Genomic DNA, 18,057 nt, shown 5'->3' with positions numbered 1-18,057 from the left:
TAAATTTTTTTAACTGAAATCTGTTTGTAATTTTTATTTTTCATCACCGTTCTGCTTGCTTAATCTTTCAGGGCTATTTCAAGTAATGCGAAGTGCCTGATATTACTGCAGTAAAATAGGAGCCACATAGATGGCTTGTTATTTGCTCAGGTACTTTTAATTCCAAGTGCTGCCTTTGGAATCTTCATTTTGAATGGCTTGGGAATAAACCTTTTTTCTTCCTCTTTAGTATTTGGAGAAATGACTTAATTTTTTTTACAAAATGATTGAAGGTATAGAAACAATTCAGAGTAAATGTATTTGTGTCTTGGGAATGAAGCTGATATTGAAAGCTTTGCTAAAAGGATTTCAACTGCCTATGTTAGCCATCCTCTTTCCCCATTAAAAGGCAAGTGAAGTCTAGTCGATCTGAGTAGTCTCCTCCATCTGACTGTTTAGCTATTCTTCCTCCATCTGACTGTAAATGTTTAGCTACTCTTCCTCAATCTGAGAGTGTTAGCTACTCTTCCTCTGACTGTGAAGTTATAGCTACTTACCTCCATCTTTGCTTCTAAAAAAAATCTCTGTCCTTTAACCTATTTGGGTTATGCACCGCTCTCTTTTTAGTTATTTATGTTATCACCTCTAATACAGAGGCAAGAGGTATCGTTTCCAGTCTTTTTTTTGGGGAAGGGGAGTAGTAGTTCTGGATCTTGAACTCAGGGCCTGGGCGTTATCCCTGAGCTTCTTTTGCTCAAGGCTAGTGGTCTTCCACTTGAGATATAGCTGTACTTTCAGCTTTCTGGTAGTTTATTGGACATAAGAATCTTAATGGACTTTCCTGCCTAGTCTGGCTTCAAACTGCAGTCCTCAGATCAGAGCCTCCTGAGCAGCTAGGATTATAGGTGTGAGCCACTGGTTCCAGGTACATTTTGTATTTTGAATTCTTAAAATATGATTATCCAGGCAGCAATTATAATTATTTATATAAACCTATTAGAGGCACTGAGGATGTAGTTCAGTGCTTCTCTGCAAAACCCTGCGTTTCATTCCTAGCACCAAAACCAAAAAACAAGTCCACCTTAAAAAATGCAATGCTTACCACAATGAAGGGCCCAGTTTAGCCATTCTTTCTTCCCATTTTTTCTCTTTTATCTCAGTTCTAGCAATTGAACTTAGTCTTCTAATTTGCTAGGCATTCACTCTACCACGTGAGCCACACCTTTGGCTTTATTATTATTATTATTATTTTTTGCTTCATTTTTGAATAGGGCCTAAAGTTTAGGCTTGGACCAGAATCCTTCCATGTGCTTCCTGCTTCTCATGTAGCTGGGATGACTAGTATGTGCTACTAAGCCCAGCTTTTATTGATTTAAGATGAGGGGCTCTCATACTTCTTGCCTGAGCAAAATCCTAGGCTGGCCTTGAACTTTGAAATCCTGTGGATCTTTATTTCTTGTGTAGATGGGATTACAAAATGAGCCACCACACTCAGCTGATTTATATCCTTTAATATGGCATTGTAATAAAGACTTCCAAGAAGAACCTTTGCTAATCAAACTTGCTAAATCTTTTTCTTTCGTAGGGTGATTGTGTTGTTACAGTACTGCTTGCCGAGGAGGACAAAGTTGAAGATGATGTAGTGTTTTACTTGGTGTTTTCGGGTTCCACCCTCCATCATTATACAAGTACTCGGAAAGTCAGCTCTGATACGTTGGAGACCATTGCTCCTGGTAAGTAGCTGAGTGGGATCTTTTGTAGCTTTTAGTAGATAGTTGCAGTGCTTATTCTTGTCGTGACCCACTATCAGAAAGTTGACAACTGTTGTTTGGAGATGAGCTTTCTCTGTTGAGCTTAAAGTTAACAACTGATGGATGTTCAACACAGTTAACAGTAGTGCCCCTTGATGGAGAACTCGTAAAAGTATCAGCAGTTTTAACTTATTTCCCTTTAGAGAAAAATTAGATACGGTTTAAATGCCAACATTTTATAGTGGTTCTACTTTGTAGGTTTGAGTTGGCTTAAAAAAATTACCAAGTTTGTGAAGTGCTTTGAATATCTGGCCTTGCTAGTGTTGAATTTTTTTAATTTCCATGTTACTTCATATGAAATTATTTTGTGTCTGGTACTTACAAAATTTTGGAAATTATACTCTACTCAAGAACTGGGATTATTATGACCATTGAGAGTTGTATTTGTATTCCTGGGCAAAAATGATCTTGGGAAATGTAGGATTTAAAAATTCTAGTCCTGGCATATGATTAGCCCACACCCCAATTTTTAGGAACAGTAAATAAAAGAGGGTGGTCAGGATAGATGTCAGTTTCCTTTCTGAAGTGTATTAGGTATCCTGTTTGGTAACATAAAGCTCCAGCCATCTTGTTTCCTGCAACGGATGGCTTATCTGGAATTTGAGGTCTACTCCAGCAGGGGCCATTTAGTATCATCGTTGCTTAATATTTATTATGTATTGGTGCTAGAGAGAGATAGCAACTTAACTAGGTAGAATCAGTCTCCGACTTGGACTTCTACTAGAAATACAGATGATTTTTATGAAATGATTCTTTTCTAATTTTTAGAAGTAGTAAAAAGTTGGGAAGATGAGGGGGAGGACATGGCACACACACACTAGTTAGGTACTAAGAGACTATAAGGAGATAAGAGGGAAATTGCAGATCTGACAAGGATGTAGCTCTGGTCCTAGCTGTGATACTCAGCCCCAAATCCCCAGGTCTCATCTCTTGGAGAGACAGGTTCCTGTAAACTCTTAGCACTTCCACTAACAGGGCCCCTAATTAGGAAGGGTGGCAAACATTTATTTTCTTTGAAGTTATCGTCTATTCTACTTGTGGATAGTACTTGCAGCCTGGTACTCTTAAGTTTACACTAACTCCTTGTATCTATCTCCCAGCCCACCTTCCTGAACTCCAGGACTCACTTCTTTCCTTGGTTTTGGAACTGGAGCTACTTTGTATGTTTTCTTTGTATCCACCCTTCCTAGCCACACCCCTCTGTGGGTGTCCATTTGTGCTTATTGACTCTGAGTATTGTTGCCCCAGAGATGAAGCAAACCGGAATGGGCAGTGGACTCTGCTACTTTTTACTATTGTCTGAATCCCCAGCAATCATTCCTGACCCATTCTTGTGAGTCACGAATCCCATTCCTAACTTCTTTGGTTTCTGCTATCTAACCACTTTTTCCCTTAGCCATTTCTCATACTCTGTGTGGTGCCATGGGTTCAGCACATTCCCCTTCTCCCAGTTGGCCTGATTGGTCCAATACTCACCACCCAAATTTAGTCAGGCTGCCCATGGGAGGTACCTGGCCACGGCAGAGGCTTCCCAGTGCTGATGAGGCAGCACCTTATTTAGCATGTTGGGTCTGATATGGTTGTGGTACAGAAGCTCAGTATAGAAGATTCCCACCTGGAGCCTTCTGCTCTCATCATTACAGGATTTTGTTTTGTTTGTTTGCTTGTCTTTCCAGCTACTGCCATTTGGATTAGTTTAGGAATTAGTGTTAGAAGTTTAGAACTGAGGGTATTTAGGGGCTAAGAGGTCAAATTAGTGTTGAATTTCTCTTTAAAAAGTAATGTGGTTTTTTTGTTTTAAGCTTAAACTGTCTTGTAGCCATCATGGTGTAGACTTACTTTTTTTTTTATTGTCGAAGTGATGTACAGAGAGATTACAGTTTCATATGTTAGGCCTTGGGTACATTTCTTGTACTGTTTGTTACCTCCTCCCTCATTCCCCCCCTCCCCCTCCTCATTTCCCTCTCCCCCCATGAGTTGTTCAGTTGGTTTACACCAAATGGTTTTGCAAGTATTGCTTTTGGAGTCGTTTGGTGTAGACTTATTGAATTCACGTTTTTCCCCCTTCCACAAGTCCTAACATTACTGCTTCACTTCAGCATTCCCTCTCTCCTCTCTGCTTTATTTTTCTCCATTGCACTTCTCAGTTTTTTCCCCATTAATACCTGGGTTTGAACTCAGGGCTTCATGCTTGTTTGGCTGCTGTTTTACCACTTGAGTCACACCTCCATCTCACCATTTTTCTAGTTATTTTGAAAGGAGAGTCTTCCAGGGTTTTCTGCCCAGGCTGGCTTCGAACCTGAATCCTCCAGATACCCACTAGGATTATAGGTGTGAGCCACTGGCACCTACCTGGCTGTACTTCTCAGCTTTTGCACATTATACACCTTGTTTTCTTCCTGTTCTTACCTAAAGGGTTAACTATGGGAGAGACAAGGTTTTTACTTGTTTTGTTCACTGATGTATTCAAAGAAAGCTCCCTACCAGCACTTCTGGTCAGTTGAAATTCATCCTGGTTTTCAGAAGCCAGTCTCCTAGAAAGGTACATGTATGTGTGTGTGTATCCGTTCTTTCCCCTCACCCCTTTTTGTTTTATTAAATAAATGCAAAAGGAGTCTGTGGCTTCTTGAATTGAATTCATAGCCTGGAGCAGGAGTCTGTGTCGACTTCCAGAGCTACCTTTGATGATTTCTGTGCGTCAGTTAGTAGTAATGATAGCCTCAGATTTCCTGTCTGCTGAGGGCAGTTGGATTAATCAAGATTTCTTTTGATGGAAAGTCTGTACAATGCTTTGTGCATCCCAGTTACTGGCTAATTGTGCACTGGCTTTTCGCAGCAGCTGCTTCTGATAGCCACGTCTGTGCACCCTTTCTGCTTACGTGTGGACTAGCTCTGCAATTCGTAGTCATTTGGGCTGACTGTGAGAAGAAAAAGAGCTTTGTGCCTTGTTCTTGCATTTTAAGGTCATGTTTTATCCAGATTGCTGGTTCTGACTTTTCTTTGAGTTCTCTGTATATTTCACTGTCACTATTTTGTAACATTTTAGTCCTTACTAAAACCAGATGATTGATTGACCTTCAAAAGGCAGCTACTTCTTGATGTTGGTTTGTAACCTTTTATCATATAATAGTTCCTACACATAGGTTAGGAAAGGAGACATTTGTAAATGGCCTTCTAAAACAAACCTTTCACTTCAAATACTGAAATTATACTTGCTTCTTATTTTCCTCTTTTTCCTGCCCACTGTTTTGAAAGCTTTCTAGCAAGAACCTAGAGAGATTATAAAGAAGTTGTCAAGATGATTTACAATATATTTTCTTACCTTACAATATCTTCCTTTGGTTTTTGTCTTTTTTTTTTTTTGGTACTGGGGATTGAACCCAGGATGTTTACTAAGCAAGTGCTTTGCCACTGAGCTACATCCCAGTCCCAGTATCTTCCTTTGGAAGCAAAAGATAGGTTATAACTCTCCCTATTTTTTTTTTTGTGTGTGTGTGGGGTGTCAGTCCTGGGGCTTGAACTCATGGCCTGGGCACTGTCCCTGAGCTTTTATCTTCAAGGCTAGCGCTCTACCACTTTGAGCCACAGTGCCACTTCCAGTTTTCTAGTGGTTCATTGGTGATAAGAATCTCATGGGGACTTTTCAACCCGGGCTGGCTTTAAACCTGGATCTTCAGAGTTCAGCCTCCTGAGTAACTAGGATTACAGACATAAGCCAACAATGCCCATCTCTCCCTATTTAAAACAAAAACAAAAAATACCCACTTTTTTTTGCTGGTCATGGGGCTTGAACCTCAGGGTCTGGGCACTGTCTCTGAGCTCTTTTTGCTCAAGGCTAGGACTCTACCACTTTGAGCTGCAGCATCACTTCCAGTTTTCTGGTGGTTGATTGGAGATAAGAGTCTCAGGGACTTTCCTGCTTTGGTTGGCTTTGAACTACATTCCTCATGTCTTAGCCTCCCGAGTAGTTAGGATTACAGGCATGAGCCACCAGAGCCTGGCCTAATTCTCCCTTTTACTGAGTAAAAGTGTGCACCTCTTGGGTGACAGGTTGGTAGAGATTTCAATGTCCTACTTTGTTTTTGAATTGCTAGAATGTTTTTTACCTATGTTAATATTTAATAGAAAACTTTTTGATCACTGAAAAGCATGTTCTCTTGAAACTAAACCCACGTTTGCACTCATTAATGTAAAGATAAATCAAGTTTTACAGTAAAATACTAACTTCAAATTATCTGTGAGGTACAAGACTATAACTTTCTGTGAGAGGTGTATCTTGTACCGTGACCAATGCCAAACCTGAGGGGACGCCTGTGCTCTGTGCAGGTGTGCTTGTTCCTTCTTTGTCCTGGCTGCTTAGTTCACTTTCTGAGCACTGGGGGAGGTAATCCCCTCTTGCTACCCTCTGATGGGATAACATCAGGTTCCAATAAAGGTTTTCTGTTAAACTTCGACAGAGAGGCGGGGAAGAAATGCCCCTGACATCAGGACAGTAGTAGTAAGTCTGGCAAGCCCCGGGCAGAACTGATAGCAGGCTGTAGCTGGCAGAATAAGGTAGGCTAGGGAGAAAGTAAGACTTGACATCAATTACGGCCAGAACCTTGCTGCCGCTGCCCAATCCTGCACTAAGTCCTAGGTGTCCAGCCTTGGGTTGAAGCCTGAGGCCTAAATTCCATGCCAAAGCCCTAGCTGTCAGGGCCCCAAATCCTGTGCTATTGTCTTGCTTGTGGGAGGCGGGGGGGGGGGGGGGGGGGCCAATGCTGCCGCCGCCCACGTACTCCACCCTGCTGCTGCAGTACTCACAAGGACCTGCAGTAACTGAAGTAGTTTCTCCTTGCCTGTACAAGATTTCCATCTGGGTAGAGCAATAAGACTGCAACTGTCTTTTAACAAATGGATGTGTAAGGGGTGGGGGAAGAGGGGTGTTAGCAGCATGGCTTTAGGGGTATAGGCTGGAATATAGGCTATCATGTTTTTAGTATTAATTTTTTTTTCAAGCCCTAAGGAGTCCCTGGGTATATGCCCATTCTGTAGGACAGGCCAATGGAGGCCTATCTTTGTCTTTTCCTTACAAGTGGACATGGAAAACCTGATGGTAAAAAAAAACAAAAACGAGTTGATTGGTATTTCTAAAACTGCCCCTTGGGAGGTACTAAGAATTTTAAAAGTTTTTAAAAGAGGGTTAAAAAGTTTCTGTATGATGTAACTTGATTTCTATGCTATTTTGCAATTTGGGTGTATTTTTAAAATGCTAAGTCTGGATTCTTGTGTTTGTAATTCTGTGCTTGTAATTCTTTTTTTTTTAAATTTATTTGTTTATTAATTGAACGCAAATTTTTTGACAAGGTGTTGTGCAAAAAGGGTACAGTTACATAGTAGGGCAGTGTGTACATTTCTTGTGATATCTTATGCCCTGTTTTTCTTTCTCTTCTCTAGGTCAGGTAGACATATATACAATACACAATGTACCAAGAACATAGACAGTAGCCATGTGGCCACGCCCAAGAAAGTTCGTTTAGGGCTTTAAATGTAATGTCAATATTAGACCATATGTCAACAGTAGTCTTAATTTTTAATACTTCTGTACATATAGAGGCACTTTTTTTCCAAATATACTAAGAGCATCAGACTGCCAAAATCAATGAGTGGTTGCATATTTTTCTACACAGTCTTCTCTCTTATGAGAGTATCTGCAGATGAAAATTTCCCTTAACTTACATATTCATTTAAAAAGAAGAAAGGACACCGAATTCTTAAATACAGTGATGCCAAACTGAGAAGTGGGGACATTGTTACTGTACTTTCCGTCACTGCTTTTAGAGGATGACATCTGTGAGGGACTGGGTGTGGCTGGTCCTCCAGCAAGCTCTATTGGGGTTCCTTTTTGGATAGCTGATAAAACAAAGTCCTGATTGTTCTATCCTCAGAAGAGAAGGTCCGGATGGGATGTGTTCATTCCACTTTTAGCTTAATAGGAAATGAAGTAATCCTCGGGTCATGCTTTAGCAGTTTTGTTTATCTGTAGCAGTTTTCGTTTCCATGGGTTGCAGATGCTTTATGCAGTGATAAAGCTCTTTGAGCCTGAGGCAAACATACCTCTGTCTACAGGCTTAGAAAAGGTGGGATGAAAGCTTGTAAGAGACCTTTAGCTAGTTGGTGCTGCTCATGGATTTATTTATTCTTTCCCTTTTAAAAATACATTTTTTTAACTGAACAACATTTGGCACTGAAGCTTTGTTGGTCCATACTAGCTGAAGAAGATCTTTGAAAATTTTTAGAGATCCCCTTTCCTTGATCTATTGCCACGGACCATTTGAATAGCTGATGAGAACTACAATTTCACCTGCCTGTTTTGGGCCGTTTCATGAGGTTCTGCTCATTTTATGGTCAAAGAATCAGGCTTCAAGATTGAGTTACTTTCTTAGCATAAGCAAACCTGTTTGTAAGAGAGCCCAGGGTCCACACCTAGTATTTTCTGATTCTGCATTTCATTGTCAGGATTAAGACTCCTTACAGTTCACTAAGCTGGGAACAGCTCCCTCCCAGCTAATGATTTCATATATTTTGTGTATGATGACACTAAAACTACCAGCACAACTATGTTTATTGCAGCACAATTTACCATTGCTAAAATATGGAATCAGCCCAGAATGCCCCTCAATAGATGAATGGATCAAGAAAATGTGGTACATATACACAATTGAATTCTATGCATCTGTTAGAAGGAATGACTTAGCCTCATTTGCAAGGAAATGGAAAGACTTGGGAAAAATCATACTAAGTGAAGTGAGCCAGACCCAAAGAAACAAACTCTATGGTTTCACAATTGGAAACAATTAGTACTTGTCTAGGATAGTTCTAGCAATGTATATATGATCACATAAGATGATCCTAAGTGAAATGAACTACAAAATTTGGAAATAAGTGGTTTATCTTTGTTGTTGTTATTTCCAACATACTCTATGAAACTGTGCCTTTTTCTTCTGTCTTTCTTCCCCATGTTTTTACCCCTGATGTCACTGTAAATGATTTTGGTACACTGGGTATTATATGTACGTTTATTGGAACTAGTCAAGGGGAACACCAAAATGGAGAGATGAAGGGTAAAAGGGAAACCAGTGCAACAGCAATACTTACAAGACAATATGCTGTAAACCAACTGTATATTTTAGGAGGGGCTAGGGAGGCAGCTGGGGAGGGGGGAAGGTGAGAGAAAAACGGAGAGGTAAAAAGTTTGATAAGAAACATATTCACTGCCTTACTTATGTAACTGCAACCCCTCTGTACATTACTTTGACAATAAAAAAGTTTAAAAAACCTATACCTATGTATTATGTACATATATCCTGTATGCTGGAGTTTGAACTCGTGGCTTTGTGCTTTGCTTGGCAGATGCTCTACCTCTTGAGCCATGCCTCCAAGCCCTAAAATTCTGATTTTTATTTTACTTTAATATCAGGAAATTGAATGAAAAAAGAAATACCATTGAAGTAGCTCAGAATTTTGCTGCTCTACTTTCTTACTACAGGTTCTGGTTTTTATGCAAAAGATTGTGATTATTATATCAGCTTGATATAATTTATCCTGTCTGTATGGTGCAGTGTAGTTAATATCCTGCATGCACTATGTACAAAGGCAGTGGTCAGATGACTCATGCCCTCTGAAAATAGTCATGTTTCCGGAGTTTACAGTGAAAGCAGGCTTATGTGTTCATGTGCAGTGATTCTAGTTTTATTACTAGGTAGATATTATATAATGTCTCATTTTTAAATGCTATTTTTTTCCTTAGCAGCTTTACACAAAAGACTATAGGGATTCAAAATGAATCTTGAGAGCCACTTTAGCGTAATAGAAAACATTAATAAAAGGCCAGTCCTGCCAGTCTGTGTAGTTGATTTCCAGACACAAGGGTAAGGTACTTTGTTTTTCCTTAGTAGCAACTCTTCCAGTATACCCTAATGAAGTCTTATCCAAGATACTGCGTTCTCCGTTTCTCTTAAAACCTTCGGATTTTTTTTTTTTTTTTTGGCCAGTCCTGGGGCTTGGACTCAGGGCCTGAGCACTGTCCCTGGCTTCTTTTTGCTCAAGGCTAGCACTCTGCCACTTGAGCCACAGCGCCACTTCTGGCCATTTTCTGTATATGTGGTGCTGGGGAATCGAACCCAGGGCCTCATGTATAGGAGGCAAGCACTCTTGCCACTAGGCCATATCCCCAGCCCCTCGGATTTTCTTTTGAAAAACAAATCTTTAATCATACCAAACCAATTCTAGACATGGCACATCTTACTTGTGATTCATAATTTCTCCTTTAGATTGTGAGTTCATGTCTGAAGGGAAAATATTGGACTAACAGTTGGACAGCTTTCCTAGATATCTATCAGGCCTTTCATGGCCTGACACTCATGTTAGAGCTGAGAATAGCTCCCTCATATACTCTCCCGCTTGCTAGTAGATTCCTCTGCTAAAGCAGCAGAAAGACATAAACAGACTTGTGCTGCCAAATACCAACCCCCCTTCACTTTTAAATCACCTTGACCTTCTTTACTCTTGGTTGCCCCTACTTCATTCTGCCCAAGCAAACAGTTATTTTAGCAGTCCCAGATCCATTTCTGAGCAGCTGCTTTTAAATTCACAGCTTTGAATAAAAGTACTATTGACCCACTATTGATCCTTCCTTCTTCCCTCCATATGTGTTTATGTTCATTCATACATACCTATATACAGGAGGTGATTTCATGGACCAATACGTGATGTTTACTTATGGTGGCATTGTGACTCCCTTTCTGATTCAAGTTTTCATGTTTCTCATCTTTGCAGAGATTTGGGGAAGGAGATTTTGTAAATATTGAATAAGGACTGCTTTGATGGATAAGGGCAATGGGTGTAATGATTGCAAGTTAGTATAATATCTTCTCTTAAGACATAGTTAAAATATTGAAAGCAGAAATCAGTTTGGATCCCAAATTGTTTACATTATTGTAGAATTGTGAAATGTGTGATTTTACTGTTCGTTGTTTTTTAACCAGATCTACCTCAGGTGACTTGTGAGAATTTAGAAATTTGTTGAACTGAATAAATGGTACTATGCTGTAGTTTTGTTAGAAGTCTGAATCATATCATTTTATCTTAAAGTAATTCTTCTGAGACATAATCTCCCCTGCCCCGTTTGGAAATAATGCGATGCTATGTATTTAGATCCCACTTGGTTTCTGAGTGTCACCTATGCCTTATTTGGATCTTCCCTATGGACTTTGGACAGTAAAGCCCTGGAAGGTTGAAATTCCTGTTTGTCTTCACCTTCTAGTTATGCTACCTAAACTTGATGGGTGTCCAGAGGTTAGTGGTTGAACCAAAATGAGTTACATGTGACAGAACATTTTAAAAATTACTGTCCGTTAGTTGTATGAAGGGCATTTCATTGTGACATTTCCACACATGCAGACAATGTTCCTGAGCAGCCTCACTGTCCATCACTCTCCCCCATTTTACTCCCACATCTTCACACCATTTCAGCAGGTTTCATTGTTCTATTTTCAATCACTCTGTTGCTTAGTCCTCTGCACTCCTGCTGGGGCTCTCCCTGAATATGGCTTGTTTTACTTTTCTTATTCTTTTTTGCCAGTCCTGGGACTTGAACTTAGGACCTGAACATTATCTCTGGTTTCTTTTTGCTCAGGGCTAGCATTCTACCACTTGAGCCACAGTGCCACTTCTGGCCTTTTCTGTTTATGTGGTGCTGAGGAATCGAACTCAGGGCTTCATGCATGTTAGGCAAGCACTGTACCACTAGGCCACATTCCCAGCCCTCTTATTATTTTTTTAATGTGTGTTAATTACACCAAGAGCTTTCAATCTGGTGTTGCAGACACACACGTTAGGGTTTGCTCAGGAGAACACCTCTGTTGCTGCCTCTTCTCTTCCTCTACTCCACCACCCTTAATTGATCAACAGCGTCCATTGAGGTTCCTTGTCTTCATACATAGTCTTGTTCACTGTAGCTCAGAATTATTTACGCTACTTGTTTCATTTTTCCTCTCTCTCCTTCCCCTCATCTTCCTACATAGTCCCAGAGTTAGACTCATGTTCTCTGTGTGTATATGTGTGTTTGTAAATTATATGTGTAGGTATATGCACACATATGTACATGTCCATGAATAGGTAAATGTCTTTTAGATCTAGCTTCAAAATATGAGCAAAAACATACAATATTTAGCATTTTTTAGCTTGGTTTATCTCAATCAACAGATGTTACAGAACATTTTAAAGTAAATACTCTCTACCAGGAAATCTACTCAAATCTACTACCAGAAATTAATTGGCATGTTTTTGCTGACATTAATGTCTGTATAATTAGACTGATTACCCTTTAAAGAAAATTTTAAGTTTTTTTTCCCCTAATTTTATATATGAAATGTGCAAGTTCCATGTACATATGGAATTACCCGGGCAGAAGATGCTCCAGCTTTCTGTAGATTTCAGCTCGGGAGGCAGTGGGTATACCTCAAGGAGCTAAGTGTGAAGACCAATCCTCATAGTCCTGAACCTGTTGTTCTGGATTCAAGGTCCTATGGTCTGTCCTTCCAACAGGGCTTACCTGGTCTTATCTTCCTTCCTCTGTTCACACAGAATGTGGCATCAGACCCCTTTGATCAGCTGAGACTTTGAATAGTGTGCTCTACTTGTATGTATATGTAACTTCGGGCATGTTACTTTAGTTTTTGAAGTTTCAGTTTTTTCATCTGTCTCACAAAATAGTTATGTAGAGAGATATGACAAGTCAGATGCCTGGTATAATAGCAGGTACTTAGTAGCTACTTAATGCCAACCTAGAATTACAAGGCAGTGAGAAGTTTCACTTGTCACGAGGGCAAAGGATTGTATGAGGATCTTGGGGGAACCAGGTGAGTAGAAAAATCCTTGGCTACATGGAAAAAACTGCAGTTTTCTCTGTCAAAAGAGAAGAATGCTTAGTTCTGAGTCTGAAATGTCTTTTTCCTATGTTTGTGGAGTGGGAGCACAGACTTGAGGACCTCTTAAAGGGTCCCTGCTGTTGTTGCACTGTGCAAATAGTACGTATGGATGAGACAGACCAAGAGAACTCTTGAATTCCCAGGGCCCATCACCAGCCAGGCAGAGTGTGGCATGACGTAATTGTTTTTTTTCCTTACTTAGAAAAGTATTTTATGGGAGAGTTCTAATTAGCGATGGGTAATTAATGATGGACATGTGGTTAGTTGATCAGTATTTGAAAGTGGAGAAGAAACATTTGTGTTTTCTTAAATATGCTCTGTGTATTGGAAGCATATAATTCTAAAAAGCTAAACATCTGGGGGCGGGGAAGTCTGGATTCTGCAGAAATACTTTGCTCACAAAAAGTTTGTGCTGTGAAAGTTTGGTGGTTTGTTTTAGGCTGATCTGTTTGAGGTGTGTTGTGGGTTACTCTCAGTGTGGAGGCTTCTGGACGCCTGCCAGTCTGTATAGTGGGCAATACAGCATCTTCGGCATATTTGCCTTTTCTGAACTGGGCTTCTAGCCATGGCGTTGCACCATCCTTATGTGGCTTAGGTGAACTCAGTGAGCAATAGTTACTTATTTGTTAAGCCGAGGTATACTAATGATAACAGTAAAATCGGATAGGATGACACTTTTCAAAGTGCCTTGTTAATTCAGATCAAACAGCAGTACTTCACCACCATAGCCTGGTCTCGGTCACCTATTAGTGTAGATGTGGTTAAAGCTGGGTTGTATGAGTTCCTTACTGTTTTTGACCATGGTTGCATAGCAACAATTAAAAAAATAGATTTAAGAACTTGGGGAACTACTGTCAGTGCTTAGACGGAGGCCTGAAGGAACCAAAGGCACCTCCCCCCCCCCCCCCCCCCCCCGTCTTTTCATCAGGGGATTCTCTATAAGGCTGTTTCCTTTGTTGCCTATGTTTTCTTTAGGTCATGACTGCTGTGAGACAGTGAAGGTGCTGCTCTGTGCCTCCAAAGAGGGCCTTCCTGTGTTTGTGGTGGCGGAAGAAGACTTCCGTTTTGTCCAGGATGAAGCCTGTGATGCTGCTCGGTTCCTGGCAGCCAATGCTGGTGATCAGCAGGCTCTGAACTTCACTCGCTTTCTTGACCGGACAGGACCCCCATCTGGAGATGTGAATTCACTGGACGAGAAGGTCGCTCTAGCATTTAGACACCTGAAGTTGCCTGCAGAGTGGAATGTTTTGGGGACGGACCATACTTTGCATGGTGAGAATTTATGCAAATCATCGTTGCATTTGGACTCTTCTTTTTTTGTATGGGGCTCTCTTAATAATAATGGTGTTGTATGGTGGATGAGTAAATGGTAGAACTACTGTAGCAAAGAAACCAAGTAGCCGGGAAAGTATCAGTTCAAGGTTCTTGGAAATGACCCAAGATGAGACTGGCATATCACCTTCTGCAGTCTGGATTTTAGGCTTGACCCCTTCAGCAAGGAAGTGATCATCCTTTATGAGGAGACCAGCTTTTAGTTTGTGATTATTATTATTTTTTTTTTTGCCAGTCCTGGGCCTTGAACTCAGGGCCTGAGCACTGTCCCTGGCTTCTTCCCGCTCAAGGCTAGCACTCTGCCACTTGAGCCACAGCGCCGCTTCTGGCCGTTTTCTGTATATGTGGTGCTGGGGAATTGAACCTAGGGCCTCGTGTATCCGAGGCAGGCACTCTTGCCACTAGGCTATATCCCCAGCCCTAGTTTGTGATTATTGAAGGCAGGGTTTCTGTTCTGTGTTCCGTGCGCTCCAGAGGTTCTGTGGAGTTGGAGGAATGGAATGATGGGGGATTATTTTAGGAGCATGAGGACAGGATAAGCTTTGAAAAACCCCACACTCTGGTGCTTCAAATAAAGGTATCCACTTTTGTTACGACAAAACACTGATGTCATAAATGCCTACATATGTCCTCTTTCTCAAAGGTTTTCCCACATAATTATGCTTGTAATGGATGGCATTATTAGATGTCATGATCATACATATACATATTTTTAACTGAAACATTAAAAAAAAATCTAGGTTCCATAAATCCTGTTTCTATCTTAACTGCATCTTAACTGCAAAGTCTAGAAGTCACACAGAGATGAATATGTTTCCTTTAATATTGATGAAAGCACAATTGGAAATCTGAATTAGTGTTCCCATGAGAAGATTTTGCTTATACTTTTTAAAATTTTCTCTTTGGTCTGAGACCAGGATTTGAACTCATTATCTGACCTTCATTGGCGGGCACTGTACTAGCTGAGCCATGCCTCCAGACCTGGTGCTTATACTTTCTACTTCCTCTCTAGAAGAACATGTGGTCATGACTGTTCACAAAGTGTGCACAGTTTAGGTTATTGTATTCCTAGGGTCAGCTGTTCCTGAGGGGAGATGCCCAGGGGGACCTGAGCTTAGAGCATGCTCAGGTCCTCTTATCTTCATGACTCCTTAGATTCATCCATTCTTCCTTCCAAGGAATACTGGTAAAGAGTATTTGAGAGTTAGTCTCTTAAGTCTACTGCATTTAATAGTTAAGCCCTTGATCTTCCAGCAGAATGGTGTTATCCTTGTTTTATTGGGAGGTACCCAGACAGGCCTGCCCAGCTAAAATACCAAAGTGTAGACTACAAAATCAAGTCAAGAAAGAGACCATTTATTCTTCCTCTAATTTATGTAGTAGCCAAGTAACTTTTATATTGCTAAAATAATCAGGATAATCAAGATCCAGGTATTTGACATCATATTGGGCCTCTGTACCCCTCTTGCCATTTCTGTAGTCACCTGGGGGGCCTTTTACAAATCACCATTAGTTCTATGTGAGGTTTATGCAGCATTTTGTTTTGCTTTTCTCTTATTTAAATAAAAGAGGACCCACAAGTTCAGGTTTGGGTTTATGCTCCATTGATTAAAAAGAAGTTAGAAAAAAGTGAAGACGGTCTGAAGCCATAAGGTGTATCATTTTTCTGTCTTTTAGGACATTGGCCAGCTTTAGTGTTTTGTATGCTTAATTCTACAGTTTCTATTGTGCAAATTTGCTCAAATAGTGCCAAGGTTGAATGCTTGGGAGATGGAAAACAATATGATATTTTTACACACTTAAGTGGAGTTGTGTTATGGCTCTAATATAAAGCTTCCCCCCAAACTCCTGGTCTTGGTCTTCAGCTAGTGGTGCTACTGAGAGATGAATGGACCACCGGAACTCTAATAATAATTACCTTGTGATGGATGAATCCATTGTTAAGTTAATGGCTGTATGGGCTCTAGGTCAGAAGACCTAGTTGGAGGAAGTAGCTCATTTGCAGCATGCCTTCACTGGTGGCATGCCTTCCCAGGGCATATCATGTCCCTAATTCCTTCAGAAGTTTTTGCTTCCTCATGCCCTTCCATCATGATGTGCTGCTTTACCACAACCCCAGAAACAGCCAGTGACCCTGGACCAAAGCCATGAAGCAAAATTAATCTTTCTTCCTTCTAACTTGTTTATGGAAGGTGTTTTGTCACCATGATGCAAAGTGACCAATATAAATGGCTCAGGTGAGAAAGAGAATATTCTGGCAGAGACGCAGAATAACATCTTGTACACCACTGGTAGGAGGGGCACACAATGGTGTGGCCACTCTAGGAAAGTTAAAGGCACATTTATTGTCTGACCTCTCAGTCCCATTTTGGGTATATCTTAGAGAAATGAAAACTTATGTTGATCAAAAAGTCTGCATGCAAATATGCCTGCAACCACTAACAGAAGCAGTCCTTCTCTGAATAAATATATAAACAAATTCTGATACAGCCCTATGGTAGAATATTACTCAGCAATTAAATGGGAGCAAAGCTATAACTTGGATATATTCTAAATGTATATTGCTAAGTAAAGTTAATTTCCAAATGTCATTGTTACGTGGTTTCATTCACGTGATACTCTGGAAGCGATAGCATTACAAAACAGATAAATAGTTGATGGGCTGGAAACTGGGTAGGAGGAGTCTTGACTATAAAGGAATATCAGGAGAGAATTCTTTGAAGGTGATGAGTTATTTTACATCTTGTTTGTGGTGGAGGCTATTAGAATCTATGAATGTGTTAAAATTTTATGGATTTGTCAGTCTCCCAGCAGTGAAATTTAATTGTATGTCCATTTAAAAGAGTAACTAAATAATAAAAGTAATTGAACAGGTTAAGTGTTTAAGATGAAATGTATGCAAGAGACTTGTAAGACAGCATCTGGGACCAGGAATCTGATTTCAGGTGCTCACTTCACATCCTTCAGTGTGGGTTGTTCACTTAGTTGTGGATTAGCATCTAGGGACCTTTGATATGATCAGAACATATGAACACTAGTTAAGAACTTAACCAGGCCTGCTATTGAGGGTCCAGTCAATTGCACACTGGCTACTTTAAAAAATGTAAACCGGCTGCTTTTAAAGGGAAAAGGTATGAAGTAAGCAGTGCCTGGGATGACAGTACTGATAAATAGGGAGCCTTGTTACATAAGAGGACTCACAGGTGTTCAAAGGCATGCCTGAGATTTATTATGGCTAATCTTCTCCCATTCTCATTGTTGAGATGCAGTGTTTTTGCTTTTTAGCTTTTTTTCCAGGTCAGTGGTTCCTTTGACAATAGCTCGTATTTCTTCTTAATAAACAGTGTGTATTACCACCTAACTACAGCATTTACATGTAGTATATTCCACGGTCTCCCTGAACTTCAGGCATGAACATGGAATTAAGCTTTTGCTTCAAGCCACTTTGTGATGAGAAGTTGTCAAGTATTTGATTCCAGTAATGGGTGGGTGGGGGAGGGGTTTCTACGTTTTGATTGTAGTTTGAATTAGTGTAGATATATACTTTTGTCAAAATGTTGCCAGATGTTTTCTTTCACCATTTACATTTGACTACTGTATATGTAATTAACATTAAAATTGTAGCTATAATGTTATTGAACTCTGATTAATGATACGCATGGTGAAGTGTATCAATAGTTTGAAATACATAAAAATAAGATGGATTGATAAATGTGTGGACAGAAAGTTGAGTAGATAAATGATCAGGAAATACAAGAAAAGATCTAGGTTGGTGAGCATTTATTTGGTTATTATATAATTCTAGTTATGTGCATATTTTAAAGAATAAAAAATGTTGGTAGCTGCTTGAAATGATGGTTTTGAAGACCTCATAATTAGGTTGTTTGTGTGGTACCCTTCTCCCCACTTTGAAGCAAAAACAGATTTACTGAAGTAATGGAAGGGGTATGGTTTTATTTATTTAT

At 40.1% G+C, this 18,057-nt stretch overlaps 1 protein-coding gene across 4 annotated transcripts in view; it reads left to right on the top strand.

The window, feature by feature from the left end:
* Akap13 (A-kinase anchoring protein 13) overlaps window positions 1-18,057 on the top strand; it is a 181,892-nt gene that overhangs the window by 51,458 nt on the left and 112,377 nt on the right. For all 4 annotated transcript variants that reach the window (XM_048368854.1, XM_048368855.1, XM_048368856.1 and 1 more), the window contains exons 3-4: window positions 1,565-1,712; window positions 13,736-14,032. In XM_048368854.1, coding sequence (XP_048224811.1) covers window positions 1,565-1,712; window positions 13,736-14,032 — 445 coding nt within the window. The remainder of the gene's footprint in view (window positions 1-1,564; window positions 1,713-13,735; window positions 14,033-18,057) is intronic.

Source organism: Perognathus longimembris, chromosome 20, assembly GCF_023159225.1.
Source record: "Perognathus longimembris pacificus isolate PPM17 chromosome 20, ASM2315922v1, whole genome shotgun sequence".
NCBI lineage: Eukaryota > Metazoa > Chordata > Mammalia > Rodentia > Heteromyidae > Perognathus > Perognathus longimembris.
Note: the sequence above shows the minus strand (reverse complement) of the source record. Positions and strands in the feature narration are given on the sequence as shown.